Source organism: Enoplosus armatus, chromosome 3 (assembly GCF_043641665.1).
Source record: "Enoplosus armatus isolate fEnoArm2 chromosome 3, fEnoArm2.hap1, whole genome shotgun sequence".
Classification (NCBI taxonomy): domain Eukaryota; kingdom Metazoa; phylum Chordata; class Actinopteri; order Centrarchiformes; family Enoplosidae; genus Enoplosus; species Enoplosus armatus.
The window spans coordinates 13,057,901-13,076,843 of NC_092182.1; the positions used below are offsets into that span (position 1 = coordinate 13,057,901).

Genomic DNA, 18,943 nt, shown 5'->3' on the forward strand with positions numbered 1-18,943 from the left:
GGGGACAAAAGAAAGCTTTACTGACGGTCTGATCTTTGGTCACAACACTGAGAGCAACATGCAATAACAATAACTGCTTCACTATGTTTTTTACAACAGTATAATGTAGCGTCTTTCTTAAGAAAACCAGAGAAGACAGACAGTAAAAGGTTTTGCAGTAGAAGCTATAAGGGCTGGGAAATATGGTTGATGTCATTGTGAGGATACTAATATGGATGTTTCTCAATATCATATATATTACATAACATAACAATTCATTACTGATTAAACTGCTGGTGTTCTTCATTAATTGTTTGGTCTATGAAACATTACAAATGAGTGAAAAAAGTTAAAATAAGTTAAAATCTTGTTTTGTCCAACCAACAGTCCAAAGCCCAAAGATATTCAGTTTACAATGATATGAAACAGAGAAAAGCAGTAAATCCTCTCATCGGGGGAAGCTGGAACAAAGGAATAATTGGTATTTTTCATTTCAAATTAGTTAAACGATTAATCAGCTATCAAATTAGCTGCCACTTGACTTCTGTCAATTGACTAATCAATTAAACATTGCTCATCATTAATTATTTCAGCTCTGACTAACCTCTTTCCCAGGAAGACCAGGCTTTCCTGGGATTCCTGGCCGACCATTCTCCCCCCTCTCTCCTGGTTCACCTGCATCTCCCTAAAGAACAGTTACAAGACCAGTTTAACAATCAAATACATAGAAATAAACAGCAAGGTTTAAAAAAAAAAAAAATAATAAAAACATAGTGAGCCCCTCACCTTGGCACCTGGCCTTCCACTGATACCAGCAAGTCCCTGGGGGAAGAGCACATGTTTCATGTATTTACAGTTTGAGAGGTTTTGGGGCAGGACTTACACCGACAAGTGGCACAAGGGAATGTTTCATGAATAATGGATGCTATTGTCAGGAATATACCACAGCAACTGTAAACATTATGATTGTGCCATTTGTTGTTCTGATGAAGAAGTGTCACGATGACTCCAGTGTGAACTCACTCTCTCTCCCGGCTCTCCTTTGGATCCAATGACACCGGACCCTCCGGACCCTGAGGACCCCTTGCAAAATGACAAGAAAAGGAAATGTCATTTAGATAGATGCCAGATTGTAAGTGTACCGTACACAGACAAACAATTCCATGTTTTCTAGAGTATCATCATCCCCTGGTCGCTCACTTTCTCTCCTCTCTGTCCCGCCTCTCCTTTTTCTCCCCTCGCCCCATCAGAACCGGGCAGGCCTCGCTCCCCCTGTGGGAGAACAGCAAAGGAGAGGAAACCCATCAGAGAAAAGGATGGTGGGTCAGTGCAGTGAGCTCTGTTAAAATGAAAAGTTATACAAGAACAGTATTTGTTGCCTACCACTTCCCCTTTCTTCCCTGGAAAACCTGGAACCTGTGTGATATAAATAATACAGTAAAGACTTGTCATCACAGACAAAGACTGGACATTAAGTGCAAATCCAAAATGAAAGGACAGATGAACTATTACATCAGGATTTCTTTTCTTATCTGATAACTCACACTCCTGCCGGTCTCCCCTCGTGCACCTTCGTTTCCCTGGGAACAGAAAGGTTCACTTGTTCTTTCATCTTTGCTTGGAAATTCATTACATCAGATTATGAAACGTTCTGTGATGGAATCACGTTCCTGTTGACCCGCTGCCTCTCATATGATTACACTTAATTGAATCAGTCTCACCTTTTCTCCTGCTGGTCCACTGGGCCCTGGTAAGCCCTGATGACAAATGGAGAGAGTCATTCATGAGACTCCCTACGCATTTATAACAGTCAGGCCATGCAGCAAATATGAAACAGAAAGGCACACTGGTGTCATTAGCCAATACTACATGGCATGTCTGTCACTCACTCTCAAACCTGGTGTTCCTGCGAGGCCGGGCTTCCCTGGGTCCCCCTGAGAGACAACATGATTCAGATAACAGCACAAAATCCCTCTAAAAAGGACAGGATGTCAACAGTTGCACAACTTTAAATTAAAAACTAAACCAACACGGTTGTACTCACTCTCTCCCCAGTTTCACCAGCCGGTCCTCTCTCCCCCTGCAAGGAGACACATGTCCACATTCACTGATTGTTTTATGGATGAAATTTGCTCAGTAAACACCTTTATCAACACGTGCATGTGCAAATTGTACAATCTGTGACTGTTACTGTTGTAACTGGAGGCTTTCCAGGTTTTGTTCAAGATTCAAAGAGCAACAATGCATCTTACAGAAAAGGTTTACAGCCTGGTGCATAACTTTTAAAATGATCATACTGTAAATGTGCTAGGGATAGTTTGTTGCTGGCAATTGTTACAGCTCCTCAACTTGCATGGGCTCATCTGCAAATAACTATCATATGTGGAAAATCAAGGGATTTCCCATATAATGTAAAAATAGTTTTCCGACGCGAGCAGGCTTTGTTTATCAGCCACTACCACAGCTTTCCACTCATTGTGCACAACTATGAACATAATCTTGCGAAAACAGGCGTCCATCTCATCCCAAATAAAGAAAAGAAAAAAAAAGACCTAGGAATCGACATTAAAGCTGCCTTTCAGTTCAGGTACAAACAAGTTCTCTGCAGCATATTTTTATTGGACTGAAGAAAAACGACAGCCGGCTGTGTCTCCACCCTTTTCTAACCAACATTTCAGACCTCTGTGAACTTGATGAGACGCACATCTGCCTCAGTGAGATTGTTAATATCATCCCATTTTGACTTTTTCATTTTGGTGAAACCGCATGTGCTCTTCCCTGCAGTAATATTTACTATGGGACCTGTGAGTATGGACCATTAAAAACCACACGGATCCTCACACTTACAGACACAGACATGCACCTACTTGACTGATTCTCTCTCATATCATGCGACTCACCCTGTCTCCCTGTGATCCAGCTTCCCCTGGCTGTCCTCGGTCTCCCTATCAGAGTAGAGACAGTGACAGACGTCATTCTTCTATTACACCTTCCAACAGAAATTATTTTTCTTACCTTTATCTCACCTTGCTACCAATTTCTCCTGGAGACCCACGGGGGCCCTGAAAGACATGAGCAAAATGTTTAAACGTAAATGGATCAATTCCATCAAGGAGGTCATGTTTTAGTCCTGTTTATTTCTGTGTTTGTCTGTTAGCTTGCAGGAAATCTCAAAAATGACATGAGATTTCAGGGAAAGTTGGTGGAAAGTTGGACCATGGTCCAAGACAGAACTGAATAGTTTTAACTGTGGATAGCGTCACCATGTGGCCATTTATAAAGCGCTTTATACCTATGCTCACAACTCCTGAAATGTGAGGCCACAGATTTTACATACATTTTGCCATTTTATCAAATATTTACCAAATGTAATGCATAATGTGCATTTTTTTTTTAATTCCACAGAACTTTCCTGTAGCTGTCTTAAAAGTGGTTATATTGTCTATAATTACCACAATTTTTAAAATCATTGTGCAGTTGAATCCATATTTTATTGACATATGCACAAAGCAACTTCATGAGCTCGTCCTAAAATATGATGGTCTTTTGCCTATAGGTGGCGCTACAGCATCATGATGAATTTAAATGACCACAACATAACTGCCATTCATCTCACTTGAAATTTGCTGCAAACTCTCCTTGTACAAAGTGATTTAGGTATTCTCCAAAAGTGTGATTGCCTTTTATGTGGCACAGATCTGGATCCAGATGCAGATTAAAAAGGTTTGAAGCAGATGTATATGTGCCATCAGTGCTTTTTAGTATTTTTTTGTATTCATATTGTACAAAAAAATGAGCCATCTAAGATTGCTGTGTGTTCAACCCACCCTGTCCCCGGGCTCTCCTTGCCTGCCTGGAGATCCAGGCTGGCCATCAGCACCGTCGCCCTGAAAAAGCACAATCTCACAATAATTTCTCTGAGATAAACACCTCACATGCTCAAACACACTGAATCAATCTGCAGCTACCGTGTCTCCTTTGCTGCCCTGTGGTCCTGTTGGCCCTCTAGGACCCAGAGCCCCTGGAGGCCCCACAGTACCCTGATAATAAAAATGCAATTAGTAAATGCAAAATACACCCCCCATGCACACTGAGTTCATCTGCAAACTAAACATGTCAGCACATTGGCAGTGATTGACAGTGCTTACTGGGGAGCCCTTCTCGCCCTTCACGGCCACCCCACTGCCGACTCCTGGAGGTCCCTGTCAGCAAAGAGAGATAAGAAGTGAGAATCATTATGCTCGCGTGCTCCTCGGGATATTTCTGCAGTCAAGCTGGTGATGGTGTGACTCACCCGCTCTCCTGAGCTGCCCTTGTCTCCCTGCAGAGAGAGAGAGAGAGAGAGAGAGAGAGGAGATGTTGAACATTGTTGTTTGAATTGGAAAATTTCTCTATGATAATCCACACACATACTCACAGGTAGATTCATACACAAACAACCTGCTTCTCTGCTGCTCCTTATATTATCTCAATATTAAGAAATAAAAAAAAAAGTATTATTGAAATAATAGAAATAAGTGATTGGTAATTATTTATTATCTGTAGAAAACTATTGTACTGAGGCACTGAAAACTGTTCGAGCAGAATCAGAATCAATACTCTAAATAGTGTGATTCATGTGAGTTTCCAGAGAAACTGCATTCACAGATATGTACTGGAAATACCATCAGTATCTGTCTCAAGTCTGTGTGCAGTCCTCCACCTCAAGTTTGCAAGGAAAACAAAACAAAAACATAAAATCAGATCTCTATAAAAACCCTGACTTTTAAAATTAAAATACATTAAAAATGACATTGTGTAAAAAAGAAAATCACCTCTAAAATCTCAAATTTCCTGGCACATACAGCAAATGCTGGAGCCTCCACTGAAGAAATATATAAGTGGCTCAATGCTACCACCATGTGCACAAGTCTGACAATAACAGCTTCATCTGGACCAGCGCTTGGAGCCAAAAGACCAAATTTAGAATTCCAACGAGGCCAACCTTTATGGAGATTCCTGGTGTTCCTGGTAAACCGGGGCGACCGTCCTGACCCGGTGTCCCCGGAATTCCAAGGGTACCTTTGGCCCCATTGCTGCCCGGCCGACCCGGAGTACCCTTAGTACACAACACAAACACTGGTTAGTATATAGAAATGACTTAGTACATCCAAAACATCTAGACAGCTATGCCCGACCTCTCTAGAGGTGAGAGCTGGACATCACTTTACAGAGAAGGGTGTGGGCGAGGTCCACAAAGTAAATTTAGGATTGTGGTGAAAGTTACTTGTAATCATGTTGTGACCATCCGGATTGTGACGGTGTGATTGTCTTATGTTTTTTCTTACCGGTATTCCCGGGATGCCTGGCTCTCCTTTCCTCCCTGGAAGACCCCCTCCAGAAATAGCCGAGCCTGGTTCACCCTGAAGCATCAGCAAAGCAGCGTGAAAAGAGACAGACAGACAGACAGACAGACAGACAGACACACACACACACACACACACACACACACACACACACACACACTTTGTTCTCTGTTTCTTTCAAACTGGCACAAAGAAACTATAAACACTTGAGGTGGGTTAGGAAAAAGGTTAGAAATGATCACTCAGCTCACCCTTTCACCTTTAACGCCCATTGGTCCTTGTGGCCCTGTCCCACCTGGTTCACCCTGGAACAAGAGAAAAACACTCAGTACTGTACTTCATATTCAGACGTTCCACCTAACAACTCTGCAGGTCAGGAGAACGAGGGTTACTCACTGGGTCTCCTCTTATACCAGGTAGGCCCTGTGAACCCTGCAGAAACAAAAGCAACATCGTTTTGTTACCTCTATGCTTCATACTGTATGTATATGCATGTAATACGACAACATGAACATGTCAGGGTTCTGGTCCCTCTACTCACCGGGACCCCTGCATTTCCGGGGGAACCTGGTCGTCCCGGCAACCCTGGGCTTCCATCGATGCCAGGAAAACCCTAAACAGAAAACAAATTGCTTTTTACTTCAATTCTAACTAAGCACGTTTTGGAATGACCTTAGATCTACTTACTCTCTCCCCCTTTTCTCCTTTCACTCTTGCTGAGGGATCAAAGGGGACAGTTTGGCCTGGCGGACCTGGGCGTCCTTCAGGTCCTCTGGGGCCTTCCCTCCCAGGCAAACCGTCGCGACCCTACATTACACACACAAACATGAATCCATTATTAGTATGTACAATCAATATTATTTTGAAAAATCAGTACATTGCATAGAATGCATAGAATAACCATCAACGTCAGTGTTAATGAATGACTCACAGGCTCTCCCTTGCGTCCATCTGTACCATCTCTGCCTCTCTCACCCTGTGGAGTCAAACAAAAAATGGCACCTTAACAGCTGAAAATACAAATTACAAGAAGAGTGGTAAAAAAAAAGAATTTGCAACTTTCTGCATTGTACCTTCTCTCCAGGATATCCCCTCTCACCCTAAAAGAAATAGGAAAGATTAAACTCAGAGATCATACAGGAGGGAGGAGAAGGGTAGAGAAGGAGGAGGAAAAAAACTTGTATGTATCTATACATCTACAGTATGTTCATCAAAGCTGGAGCCGAGTCTGTCCAATAAAGTGAACCTGTGATAATAATAACAAAGGTTTTAATACAGCATGAAAGTTAGAGAACAACTCACCTGGGGACACTGAATGGTACACCGGTCAGGACCTGGACCCACCTAAACAAAACAAGGACAGAAACATTAGGCAGAGTCTTTTGTCTTATAGCCACCTATAGTAACATAGTTCAATTCAATGCTATTTCTATAAAAAAATACCATGAACCACATTCGTCTGAATCACGGTAAGATTAACACAATTATAGGAAAATGTGCTGTTTTGGTCTGACAAAACAAGATTATAAACAAAACGTATGCTATCCAGGTTTCTTCTTGCCTCTGGTATTCTGGCAATACCACAGAGCAGGTCTGCCAGATCGGCATGTAGGGTGTCCAACTGTGCTGCATCACGAGCATACAGGATGTTCTGGGTGCTGCCGTCCGTCACCGCCCGACGCAGTTCCTCATTATCCGCCTGGTCTATACCCACTGCTAACACTGTCACGCCTAGCAGACACACATACACCAACAGATTTGTGTGAGTAGAGTATAAATATGGGTTGTCAGTGTAAAGCCTGTCTACATATAGATGAAGTTCCTGTTCAGCTTGTTTAAGTTCCACATTGCGGGGACGTGTAATTTAAGCATTTTTTAAATCAGTTTACATACACTTCTGTGGCTGAAATCTTAAAACTACATTTAGATGCAGCCAACTATAGTGATCTGGTGGGTGCAGGTAGTTACATCCAACCAGGTTAAAGCTTCATTCTACAGATGCCTGCAGTGCGACTGCTTGTTGGTCTGCTCCAGCACACCTGTAGCCCTGAGACTGCTGGCTGCGAGAGTAAGGTTGTCCGCTGATCTTCGGTCAGCGATGATGACCACAGCACCAGGGACCCTCGGTCTCCGTCCAGATGTGGGGGTCAGCACGTACTGTCTGGTGAATGTCACCGCCTCACCTGCAGAGGGAGACAGACAATATCCCAACTGCTGACACACACACATACCGAGCAGCTCAGTAACTACAGAAAGGCACCGGAAAGGACATTTATCAGAGGGGACTGAGAAAAAAACTGACCAATGTTATTTCCTGGGCTTTCATCAAAGGGTGTGGACTGGATCTCTTGAAGAAGTGTGTCAGATCTCCCATGGCGATTAAGCAGGAACCATATTTTAGGTCTGTAACCGTATACTACAACTCCCACCTGAAACATGCAGGAAACAATTAAAATGTTGCCGGTAAACAGCTAAAAATACTTCAGCCTTGTACGTCTCCACGGCCTGTTTTGAGTCATTTTGTTCAACAGCAGTACCTGTGAGTCGCGGGCTCCGATAGTGTTGAGTGACCCTGCTGCACTTGTGAGGAGTTCGCGCAGAGGTCTTGCGAGGCTAATCCGATCGGTGGTTGCCGGCACGATAAACACCACATCCAGACGCCCGCCCACGCACACTGTGGACAGAGAGGTTTGTAGGGGTAAGTAAGATATCAAAAAGTGTTTATGGGTATGGTAAGTATACAAAAGCGCATGTGTTGGTGTGTTACCAGTGCGTTCATCTACAGAGCTCTCTGTTCCAAATCCACTTGCAAAGGTGGGCTGCACGGTAAAGCGATAGCGACGGCCCAAGCGCAGCCCAGTCACCTGGTAAGAGCTGGACGCAGCGGGGAGCGTAACAGACAAGCCTTGACCAAGATCTGAGAGATGTGAACAGTTAAAATGATGGGACTGTAGAGCAGGCATATAGGAGGAGAAATTAATTATAACACGTATAATAAAATGTTTCACCTGTCTGATCTCTCCAGCGTAGGATATATCCTGTGGCTCCTGGTAGTGGATTCCAGCCAAGACGCACAGAATTCTGGGTAACCTCTGCCACTCGTAAAGTCGTAGTAGGTAGTGAGGGAGAGGTACCAGCTGTATACACGGATACAGAGAGTCAGCAAATACACACCACGATGTTCACATTCTGATGTTCGATTTAACATTTCTTCCAATGCATTTGTCAAAATATAAGATTTTGTGTACGATGCATTACTAAACTACTGTGCACAAGAAAGACAGTATTGCCATGACAACTTACACATCAAGTTCAAAGGCTTTTCAGTGACTTTGAAGGTTTTACTAAGTGACTAAATATCTGCATTTAGAGTAAGACTTGACATTAGACAAGATATTAATGAGGCCTACAATGCAACACGCAGTACGTTATATTTAACTACATTCAGTATTTGTGAACATTTTATTTGAAAACTTTAAGTACTTTTGAATCCATCCATTCTTTTAAGAAGACTTTTATGTAATTTATTTATTTATTTATTTTATTCATTAAAACGTGTGGGAACCTTGAAATAATGTTTGAATACAGAAAGACAGGACTCACGTGTGGTGACTCTGACAGACACTGGGGTTCCCTCTCTGTTTTGAACTAAAGCCATGACCTGCACCTCGTACTGGGCTCCGGGGTCCAACCGGTCTAAATCCACTGCCGTCACATCTCCCCCCACCAGCTGACTCCTCTCTTCACCACCTACAGCAGCATAACAGTCGCAACAGTAAGTAGTGTAACACAGAATGGCTGCCATAAAACATCCATCAAAGAAGAAAACAATGTATTTGTCATTAAAGTCAAAACTTTAACATGGCATGCATAGTTTAAGGACAACTTGATGCTTTGACTAACTAAAACTAAATGGACCAGCAGTAGATGTACCGTCCGTTCTCCTCCAGGACACACGATAAGCTGTTGCTCCCTGCACACCAACCCAAGTGACTCGGACAACCTCTCCACGGGTCTCCTGGACTTGCAGTGACGTCACAGTCCCGACCACAGACTGATCTGACTCTGAAGGTCAGGACAGGAAACAATCAGTCAATTATTCTATTTTGTATTCCCCTACTTATAGCCATAGTGTCCCAAAGGACACTCGGGACAACAGCAACAATGTGTATTTCACAAATTCAGTGTGGCACCTGTTCTGATACTCAGGGTGGAAGGGTTTCCCTCTCGAGAGCCACTCAGTGAAGAAACTAACACGCTGTAGGCGGCATCTGACTGTAGTCCATCAATGGTGAAGGAAGAGACGTCGGCGGGCACGGTACGAGTTGTTTCAACTCCTGCACCAAGAAAAACCAGCAGAGAGATGGAAATGTAGAAATTTGTGTCTTTCTCCAACTACAGATACATGAGGATAGAAGAGGCTGACAGCCAGATCACCACCCAAATCAAAACACAAAGCTTTTACTATTCATTATATAACCCTGTTGTCATGTATTTGGATGTATCTTATGTCTGTAAAATACAGAGCATTAATGCTAATCATTGCTTGCCATTATCACTGCGCCAGGTGATCTTATAGCCAGTAGCTCTCGTGGAAGATGACCATGCAATGCGTATCCTCTGAGACGTGACGTCAATGATGCGAAGGCCAGCCACTGATCCACCGTTGGGATTAGTCCGGGAAGACAGTGTGACCACCTCTCCGACACGTTGATCAACCACAGCTGCAACACCAATTACCAGCGCTTCATCTGGTTGCAGGCCGTCTATAGTGAAGGTCGTGGCTTCCGCCCCAAGATCACGGGACTGCTCTGCACCTGCAAGGCAGAACATAAAGCGAATATAACATATAAAATCATGCACATAAAAAAAATGAATACAAGCCAAAACAAAGAGAGAAGTAAAGATGTGAAATTTCAAAGTCAGCTTCAAAGACGTTTTTTAAAGGATCATGAGGTAAGATCTAAAAGTACAGTCTCTATCTTAAATTTGATGTAAAATAACACATTAGCAACACAGGATTAAAAAAGGATAAACTCACAAACACATTACAACACACAAAACTTACTGTTGCCTTGTCTCCAAGTAACCCTGTACCCTGTTGCCCCAGTAACTCCTGTCCAGGCAATTCGAATTCTCCGACTGTTTGCGTGTGTCACTCTGAGGTTAGTCACTCTGCCAGCACCTTGCTCTGAAATGAAGAGCATACAGGGCCTCATGTGGCAAAATTCAATGTATAAATGCTTTTAAGGAAGCAAGCCCGAGTATGTCACTTCCAGGGCAACAACAAGGAGAGAGAAAAGGTTGCATGCCAAGAAATATAATTTCCCCCCCGGGGATCAATAAAGTATTTCTGATTCTGATTCTGAAATCCAACCAAGGCTTTCAAAGATATTCACAAATATTCAGACACATACGTCGGGTAATTGTGCCTTCATGTAGATATCCACAGGTAACACTAATACTGTGCTAATGTGCTAATATACAGTATCTATCAACAGCATTGGTGGTGTTAAGAGTTGTTAAGATATTGCAAGATAAATGAGAGACTTTGGATCAAATGTCAAAATAAAAAAGATAAAACAAATGAACCATGGAAATAATCAACAGTACAATATGAATTATATTAAAAATTAGACAGGATTTTTTTAGTGATCTGCTCTCCTGGATTGTTCGTTTACAGGAACAGGAAAACAGGATGAAGCACACAGCAGCACAGTGTCAACACACCTGGTTTGATGTTGACAGTAACTGGGTCTCCTTCATTTTCTCCCACCAGCGCTGTGACACGGACACCATAAGACACTCCCACTATCAGGTCTCTGAGGTCGAGGGTCGTCTGGTTTCCGGGGATAATCCGGATTTCTTCTGTTCCCACTGACATGATATGAAACACACAGACACACTATTTTCACAAGCATGTTTTCATTCATAATTGGGCACTAAGACATTCTAAATGAATAATAAAATAATGAATGAAATCAGTCAGTGTACCTTCTGCGTTCAGGATAATGATGCGGTACTGTGTGGCCCCGGCTACGCCCGTCCAGCCGAGTCTGACAGTACTGCCCAGAGACTCCACCACTCTCAGGTTGGACACCCTCCCCACTGGCTGCTCTTCTGCAACATCAGAGGATTAAGACATTCATGAAAAAATCGATACAAGCACAAAGAAACTTTTAAAACAGACTACATGAAAACACATTCAGAACTACTTGGAATTCAACCCCAGCACATTTATGACCTATAAATCAATCAATTTAGAGTTTAGTGCCCCCCCCCCCCCGGCTGAGTTACTGACCTCTGGATGTGGTGGAGACAGGTGTGGCCTCCTCACGACCTTCGAACAGGGTGTACAGGGTGATGATGTATTCTGTGTTGGGCTGAAGGCCTGTTAGCGTATAGCTGGTAGTACTTCTGGGAAAGGACAGGCTCTGGACACGGCCTCCTGGAGACAGACAACGGTCCAAGATCAGTGGATTCATGTCCCCTATACTGACAGTATTAGTATATACCTCCTAACACTTGAAACTTAGAAGTAGAGCTGGCATTATTAACATTAGGCTTTATTTCAGTCAAATCATGTAGCGATAAAACAATGAATATGTCATCATGATATAGTACACATCGTATCACAAAATGAGATTCAAAACAACTACATGAAGTTTTTTTTATACTTGATTTTGCATTTGTTAGCACATATCATTACATATCAAAATAAATTCTAACAACTTGTCCATGTTGCACAGCCCTCCTTAATATGACGTAAGTACAAAAAGGGACAAGTGCATGTTTGAGCGTGCACGTGACATGCACATCTGACCTTCGCCCTCCCTCCACTCCAGGCGGTACCCTTGAGAGGACTGAATGAATCTCCAGGTGAGGCGAATAGAAGAGGGGCCGGTGGTAGCTGCTCTGAGGACCTGCTGCTCCTGACGCTCTGAGGGAAATACATGTTATGTAATATGTGAGCAATTATGTAACATGTCATAAGTAAAGCTCTATTCTCATCAATCCATCAATGAAAAATGTTCAAGGATAGGTCAATCTTCAAACAATACTGAAATGCCTATATGTACATTAAAAGCACATTGTTGCTGTGATCATTCCTTCCGTTCTTGCTGGCCGCAAAGAGATCCCTGAAGTGATTTCAATGTAAGTGATGGAGGACAAAATCCAATGTCACAATCTTGTGCAAACACTCAGCTGAAGTAGTATAAAATATTGAAACTATCCTTTAAATACAGAACTGCATTGCTGAAATCATTGCCCTTAATTGCAATATATGAACACATACCTTAATCAGCACACTTGCATACACACACATTGTAATTTTAGATTTCATTTGATGGTTAGAAAATGATAATGCACACTGCTCTCTACTCAAATTTCTACTAAAGACACTAAGAAATGACATCTCCATACACCCATCCTACTGTAGCTGAAGGGTTGTAGCTACAACTTCTGGTTTGCTTGCACACCGTGATACATCCAACTTAGTATGGTATAATGTCTTCTGCTAAAGGCAGACAATTACAAGGCTGATGGGAAAATAATTGCTTAAACAGGCCATTATGTAAAGTGTAGTAGAGTCTATGAGGTGTGTGGAGAAACATCATGAGATGAGCTTTTCTATGTGACGTAAATGAGTATCTCACTGGTCCCAGTGCAAAACAACAGAGAACAACTAAGTGAACATGAATATGCATGCCATTTTTAAACGTTTCCAAACCCACAATTCATTTGTTCAACAGCCAGATAAACAGTAACATATTCATGCCAGAACTTTGGTGTTCTTATCTTTAGGATTCAGGAACTACTGTTTTGAGGAGGTGCCAATATTCATTGACAGCTAAAATTACAGTTTTGGAGTTTTCATTTCAGACAAAATACCACACCTCTGCCCTCCGGCTGCCTGTGTAGTGGACTTGGTTCAAAGAGATATCACACAGGTCAGTCCCACAAGACAAGACAAACACTTCAGGTCTTTTCTTGTACGTGTGATGAATATAAATCAAGAGAAAGTGTCAGTGGGGAGGCCAGTGTCTGAGCAATAGGCACCCACTCATGTCCCTTTTGGGCCTGAGAGTCAGACTATACACTAACAAATTCAACATTTTACTACAGAACACATAATTTTGCTTGATCGAAGCTAGTGGTTGTAGACGTGGAAGAAGATAAACATAACCAAAATCCATTCAAAAAATGTCATTTAAACTTTAAATTAGGCATCCTACATGTTAAAAAATTTAATGATATTGATGAATATGTTAGTGATATATTTGTAAATAAACATGAGGCTTCACTCAATGTGGTCCTCATTAAAAGCAAAAAAAAGTCAAAAGAACATTTTTTCCTCATGAGAAGGAACAGACAGACGCGTCACAGACCACAGACACAACAAGCAGTTGTGACTCTACTGGTTTACACAGGAACAAACAAGAGAGAAACAAGTTACTGTGGCGTACAGTATGTATATATGAACTGTATATATCTGACTTCTTTGATAGCAGAATTAGGCCACATGAAGGTTTTCAGTCCTCTGCTCAGTACAGTGGCCCTGCAGTGAACAGCCTTCATTCAAATAACACTGGTGCGACTGAAGTGACGCCATATGGGCATTACTCACGAGAGACAGATGGCGTGTGTGTGTGTATAATGAGTGTGTAGGTGTGTTAGAAATGTTCCTTAAACAGAGCTAAACAGTAACACGTGGAGGTTTTCAGAAGAGAGACAAACAGCCGGGCAGATTGTTGGCCATCTTCTCTATCTCTGCTTCCTGCCCCTGTACTTGGCAGGACTCGACAAAAGGCAACCACCTTTTCAAAAAGCATTCTTTCACGACTATTTCTAATTTAAGAAACATGAAAGGACACAAAAATACGATGTCTTTCAGTGTTTCGTGGCAATTAACTCAGGGTTCGGGTAGCTTTTTAAGAGTATAATTCAAGCACTTTTCAAGCACTTTCAAGGTACCTAAACCAAAAATGTCCAGACTCTTGAAGCTTTTATCATCACATACATATGCAATATAAATGCAATAGCTAAAGTTTATAGAATTCCTTTATATCCACAGCAATCAATGTGTATTGCTACTTGTTTATTTTACCAGCTGTTTATTTATATTAACTTGCTGAGACGCCAGGAGACCACAAACAAATATGACAACAGGATCGTTTCATTAAAAACATTAAAAGATTTTTTGTTTACATGAGCATTTTTCAAGGCATAACAGTTAAAATTGGGCACTTTCCAAACTTTCCGGACTTTGTACAAACCTTGTTAACTGTTTTGGCATGTATGTAACTGAGTTTTCAGAGGGAAGTGGGTACAATGAACACGGAGAAATATTCACAGAGAGCAGAGAGAGATGTTTGGTGAAGAAACCACACCTACCTATCTTGAACCTTGCCGTTGCTACAGGGCCTTCAGTGTTGCCCTCATACAGCGGGATGATAGTGACGATGTACTCGGTGTCGGCCTGTAGTCCGGACAAAGTGTGAAAGTCACGGTCACCGGTAACCTCCACGGTCTCGACATTTCGACCTTTATGAACAAAGAAACGAAAATACAGTGACATGTGTATGCAAATGTATAAAAACATATACTGCCTGGCAGAAATGCAAGATGTTGTTTAATGTCTTCTTTGTTCTGACCTGTAAAGGGTCCCCAGACCAGACGGTAGGCCCGCGTACCACTGACGCCTCTCCACCGCAGACGAACACTGCCCTCTGACTCCGTCTCCACTGATAACTGCTGCACTGCCTCAAGGCGCACTGACACATGCAAAAACATGAACACAGACACTTTGAATATTTGCTAATTATACTGAAACCCAGTCCACACCACAAGGAGACAGTATCACTATACATGTGCTGTATTACTGCACATATATACTGTGTCTAACACTTGTTTTAATATTGCTCCATTTTGTTTGGACTACAAACTGTACAACTGTATTATATTGTGTCTATAGATTATGATCAAATTACAAGGATTCACAATCATCACGTAAGAGTACAAAAGGCATTATTATTCGGGCCGCAGGGTGGACTCACAAGTGCGGGCGTTGAGGATGGACGGAGTTGCAGAGTTTCGGGGGAACAGGGGGTAGAGGCTGATGACGTACTCTGTGTCGGGCTGAAGCGACTCCAAGGTGACAGATGTGGAGTCTGCAGACAGAGACTGCTCCAACAGCTGTGCTGCTGGCTGACCTGCTCTTCACACAATGGACAGGGCACATAGAGAGGGAGGGCATGCAGAAGACCAATTAGTGCACTAATAGCAATCACAAATTATACTGCACAGTATGTCATCAGTCAAATTAGCTGACAACAAGCTGCTAAATATGGGGTGTGTCTTCACTTCATTAGGTTTACCTCATTCTCACCTCAGAGCGCAAAGCCTAAATATGGCAGCCAAATATTGTTTGTCTGTTGTTGCATGTCTTGTATGTGCTTGGGTGTCATTATCTGCCTTGTTTGTTTGAATGATCTGTGTCAAAAGGTGCACACTTGCCAGAACCGGCAGACACAGGAACAGGTAGAAACATCACACCTCTCATTACAGGATACACGCTGACCTCATTTTAACACTTTCACACACACGTGCCAGCCTAACTAGTCAGAAGAGGATCTCCATGTGAGACTGGCACTCCTGCCACATGTTCAGAAGGAGAAACTGTTTAAAATCAGCCCCCAGGGGCAACTTTTCTCTCCTGAATCACGGTGTAAGCACCCGCCCAGACATCTTGACACTGTTATAATCTGTGCCACACCCAGTCTCTAGAAATGCAAGGACAAAATTACTGATGATCCGTGACATAAGTAAAGGTTTTCACTGTCTATCTCATTTCAACACCGGTGATGATAAAATGTATTTGATATTTTAGGTAATGATTGGGCAATAAAGAGCCTTACTGACAGCCAGAGCCTGAGGGAGGTAAGGTGTTAGAGAAACTTATGTTCCCCATGCTCAGCCTTGACTGCTGTACATTCTTGACATGTTTCCAACTTGCCACCAACAGGTTAACTGTTATTGACTACTGTGGCTTCTTTTGCTTCCTTCATTTTTACGGTAATCCTTCATTCTGCCAAGGTGAGTTTTTGTGACAAGATAATCCTGTCACAACAGACAACAAAAGCACTCAGTGTCAGTTTTTTTTTTTGTTCAAAAGAAGACATGTTGCTAATGTACTGTAAATGTTACTGAAACACAAATGCACAAGTCAGACAGACAGACAGATAGAGATAGACAGGAAATAGAAACATAGGTCTGTGCCTGACCTCGTGGTCCATAGGTGAGTCTGTAGCCCTGGACAGGAGTTGAAGGCTGATCCCAGCCCACAGAGAGAGAGAAGAAGCCTGCTTGGACCAGACGTAGACTGGAGACCCCTGGCAAAGACCCTATGTGAGGAGATATTGTGTGAGAGAGGTTGCGTTTTGGCAGATGTCTCTCTGCTGAGATTTGCGTCCTTCACTTTTTTACTCACTGGTTCGTTGCTTGGCAGAAGCAGACTCTCCCACACTGTTGGGGTATTGGGCGATGACCGTCACCAGGTAGTCGGTTCCAGACCTCAGCTCTCGTGCGGTGAAGGACCTCTGACTGGCAGCCACAGTCTCCTGCAGAGAGAGATAAAGGTCATCTTTGTAAACAGTCGAGCCTAAAACAGGTTTTTGCAAAGTGAATGGCAGATAGATAATGATAGATGGCTGAGCTATGGCATTCTTCTATCTTCATCATTTCTGCCAGGGTACACAGAAGGGAATTTCACTCTTTGCTCTGCCAAACTTTAATCTCTACAGCATCTACATGAAGAAGATCCACCCACTAGACATGTTTATACTCAGCCTGAAGGCATGTGTTTCTCTCGCAAGGCAGGATTGACTGTGGCTCCTAAAACTGCAATTTACTACTTCAATCTAGGTCATACCAATGCTCTTCTCCATGTGTCAGGAATATTCTTCAACACCTGGACTCACCTGACGCAGATCTGCGGTGATAGGCTGACCCAGGCCGGAGAGTGGTACATACTGGACCACATAGCCATTCACGGGCCCGCCTGCTGAACTCCAGCGAAACCTGAGAGAATCAGACGTCTGGCTGGTGAACTGAATGTTGGACGGCCCAGAAAACGCCTCTGAGAGGAGATGAGTGGAGAGGAGAGGGTGGAGACAGGATGAGAAAAGAAATACAGGTTGACAATAAAGTCTGCGATAATTGTCAGACGCATATGTTTTAGTATACTGATGTTATGCAATTTAAGTTAACCCACATACCATCGCTAGCATAGACTCCTCCTGCTTTGGAACACACTCGGGGGCTCACAAGAGGAAGAAGTGTGTTCAGCAGTTTGAAGTCCCCAACAAAGGAGGTGAAATCACTGCTGGGCTGTGAGGAGATCTGAGACAGCTCATTCCTGTCTGCACTCTTTATACCTAACAAACATAAGAAAATGGCAAAATAGAAAGGAAATCATACTGACTCATGAGCAAGTCTAAAATAAATTCAAACTACTCTGTGTAAGAGAGGAGAAACTGCAGGTGAGACACCTACCGACTGCAAAAACATGCACTCCTTGACTGCGCAGCTTCTGCGCTGGATCCTGCACGCTGTCCTGTGACTTCCCGTCTGTGATCAGGATAGTGATCTGACAGTTATTAGACACACAGAGTGTTATGTTAAATATGCAGCTTTATAATCATGAAACATCACAGAATGACTGTTCCTCAGACCTTTGGGACATCCCGACTAGACGCAGGGTTGAAGAAGTTATCAGCAACAAACTTGAGGCCAGCACCAGTTCGCGTGTTTCCACCCTTATAGTTCAGATTCTGTACAGCGTTGACCAGCTCAGTGCCATTCAGGTAGGTAGAAAATGTAAATTCAACTCTGAAGGGAGAGAAATGTACATTAATTCATAATTCAGCACCTGCAGTACGATGCTTTGTCATTGCAGGAAAGTAATGAGGTAAATATTAATCCTTTCTGTCACCTGGAAGTGTCACTGTATTGTATGGCCCCAAACCGTATCCCTGACTCGCTGACAGAGCTGGCAAATGGCTTGACGATTCCAGCCATAAAGCCCTTCACCTGCAGGAAGTTAACTCGACCGATACTGGAAGACCCATCAACCAGGAAAACAATATCTGCTGCTTGCACATTATTACACCTGCCTGCAAACATAAGTGAAGGAGAATACAAGTGAACACATGGAGACATACTTTCTGAGCATAAACTGACACACATGAGAATCAGAGTTATTGATACCCTGAGCTTCAGCCTGTTTCATGGAGGACAGGAGGACAGCCACAGTGAAAACCCAGCTCCACATCTTCACAACCTGCACACACCAAGGGCAAATAAATATTTTATTATGTCTGGAACAATTAAAACTCACTACAAAACAGTCAACAAAATTATGTTAACAGTAATGTCCATCCATTAACTAGTAGTTAATAATAACATTTTCAGTGTACATGCTTGCAGACTTTGTAGGGCCTTGTTCTGGTTATAACTACTCCTGCTGCTCCTTCCTCCTCCTTTCCTTGTGTCTCCAGGTCATATTAGTCTCTGTGTTGTAACCACCTCCTGTTAGATGAAAGCTGCCATCCCTCAGC

The 18,943-nt window shown here is 42.8% G+C and overlaps 1 protein-coding gene across 1 annotated transcript in view; it reads right to left on the minus strand.

The window, feature by feature from the left end:
* col7a1 (collagen, type VII, alpha 1) overlaps positions 1-18,657 on the minus strand; it is a 47,882-nt gene extending 29,225 nt beyond the window's left edge. The window contains exons 1-50 of the mRNA XM_070903067.1: positions 18,594-18,657; positions 18,319-18,499; positions 18,059-18,215; positions 17,880-17,973; positions 17,603-17,761; positions 17,306-17,463; positions 16,816-16,945; positions 16,610-16,729; positions 15,383-15,538; positions 14,981-15,100; positions 14,721-14,870; positions 12,148-12,264; positions 11,626-11,772; positions 11,319-11,444; positions 11,055-11,201; positions 10,393-10,515; positions 9,875-10,141; positions 9,518-9,661; positions 9,258-9,389; positions 8,928-9,074; positions 8,333-8,461; positions 8,092-8,241; positions 7,862-7,998; positions 7,627-7,753; positions 7,364-7,507; positions 6,886-7,055; positions 6,627-6,668; positions 6,398-6,424; positions 6,256-6,300; positions 6,012-6,131; positions 5,866-5,937; positions 5,721-5,756; positions 5,576-5,629; positions 5,307-5,381; positions 4,964-5,077; positions 4,274-4,300; positions 4,128-4,181; positions 3,948-4,019; positions 3,807-3,866; positions 3,006-3,041; positions 2,880-2,924; positions 2,024-2,059; positions 1,869-1,913; positions 1,701-1,736; positions 1,524-1,559; positions 1,363-1,395; positions 1,180-1,251; positions 1,003-1,062; positions 766-801; positions 584-664 (exon numbers count right to left, since the gene is read on the minus strand). Coding sequence (XP_070759168.1) covers positions 584-664; positions 766-801; positions 1,003-1,062; positions 1,180-1,251; positions 1,363-1,395; positions 1,524-1,559; positions 1,701-1,736; positions 1,869-1,913; positions 2,024-2,059; positions 2,880-2,924; positions 3,006-3,041; positions 3,807-3,866; positions 3,948-4,019; positions 4,128-4,181; positions 4,274-4,300; positions 4,964-5,077; positions 5,307-5,381; positions 5,576-5,629; positions 5,721-5,756; positions 5,866-5,937; positions 6,012-6,131; positions 6,256-6,300; positions 6,398-6,424; positions 6,627-6,668; positions 6,886-7,055; positions 7,364-7,507; positions 7,627-7,753; positions 7,862-7,998; positions 8,092-8,241; positions 8,333-8,461; positions 8,928-9,074; positions 9,258-9,389; positions 9,518-9,661; positions 9,875-10,141; positions 10,393-10,515; positions 11,055-11,201; positions 11,319-11,444; positions 11,626-11,772; positions 12,148-12,264; positions 14,721-14,870; positions 14,981-15,100; positions 15,383-15,538; positions 16,610-16,729; positions 16,816-16,945; positions 17,306-17,463; positions 17,603-17,761; positions 17,880-17,973; positions 18,059-18,215; positions 18,319-18,499; positions 18,594-18,657 — 5,010 coding nt within the window. The remainder of the gene's footprint in view (positions 1-583; positions 665-765; positions 802-1,002; positions 1,063-1,179; positions 1,252-1,362; positions 1,396-1,523; positions 1,560-1,700; positions 1,737-1,868; positions 1,914-2,023; positions 2,060-2,879; positions 2,925-3,005; positions 3,042-3,806; positions 3,867-3,947; positions 4,020-4,127; positions 4,182-4,273; positions 4,301-4,963; positions 5,078-5,306; positions 5,382-5,575; positions 5,630-5,720; positions 5,757-5,865; positions 5,938-6,011; positions 6,132-6,255; positions 6,301-6,397; positions 6,425-6,626; positions 6,669-6,885; positions 7,056-7,363; positions 7,508-7,626; positions 7,754-7,861; positions 7,999-8,091; positions 8,242-8,332; positions 8,462-8,927; positions 9,075-9,257; positions 9,390-9,517; positions 9,662-9,874; positions 10,142-10,392; positions 10,516-11,054; positions 11,202-11,318; positions 11,445-11,625; positions 11,773-12,147; positions 12,265-14,720; positions 14,871-14,980; positions 15,101-15,382; positions 15,539-16,609; positions 16,730-16,815; positions 16,946-17,305; positions 17,464-17,602; positions 17,762-17,879; positions 17,974-18,058; positions 18,216-18,318; positions 18,500-18,593) is intronic.
* Between the last annotated feature and the right edge of the window lie 286 nt (positions 18,658-18,943).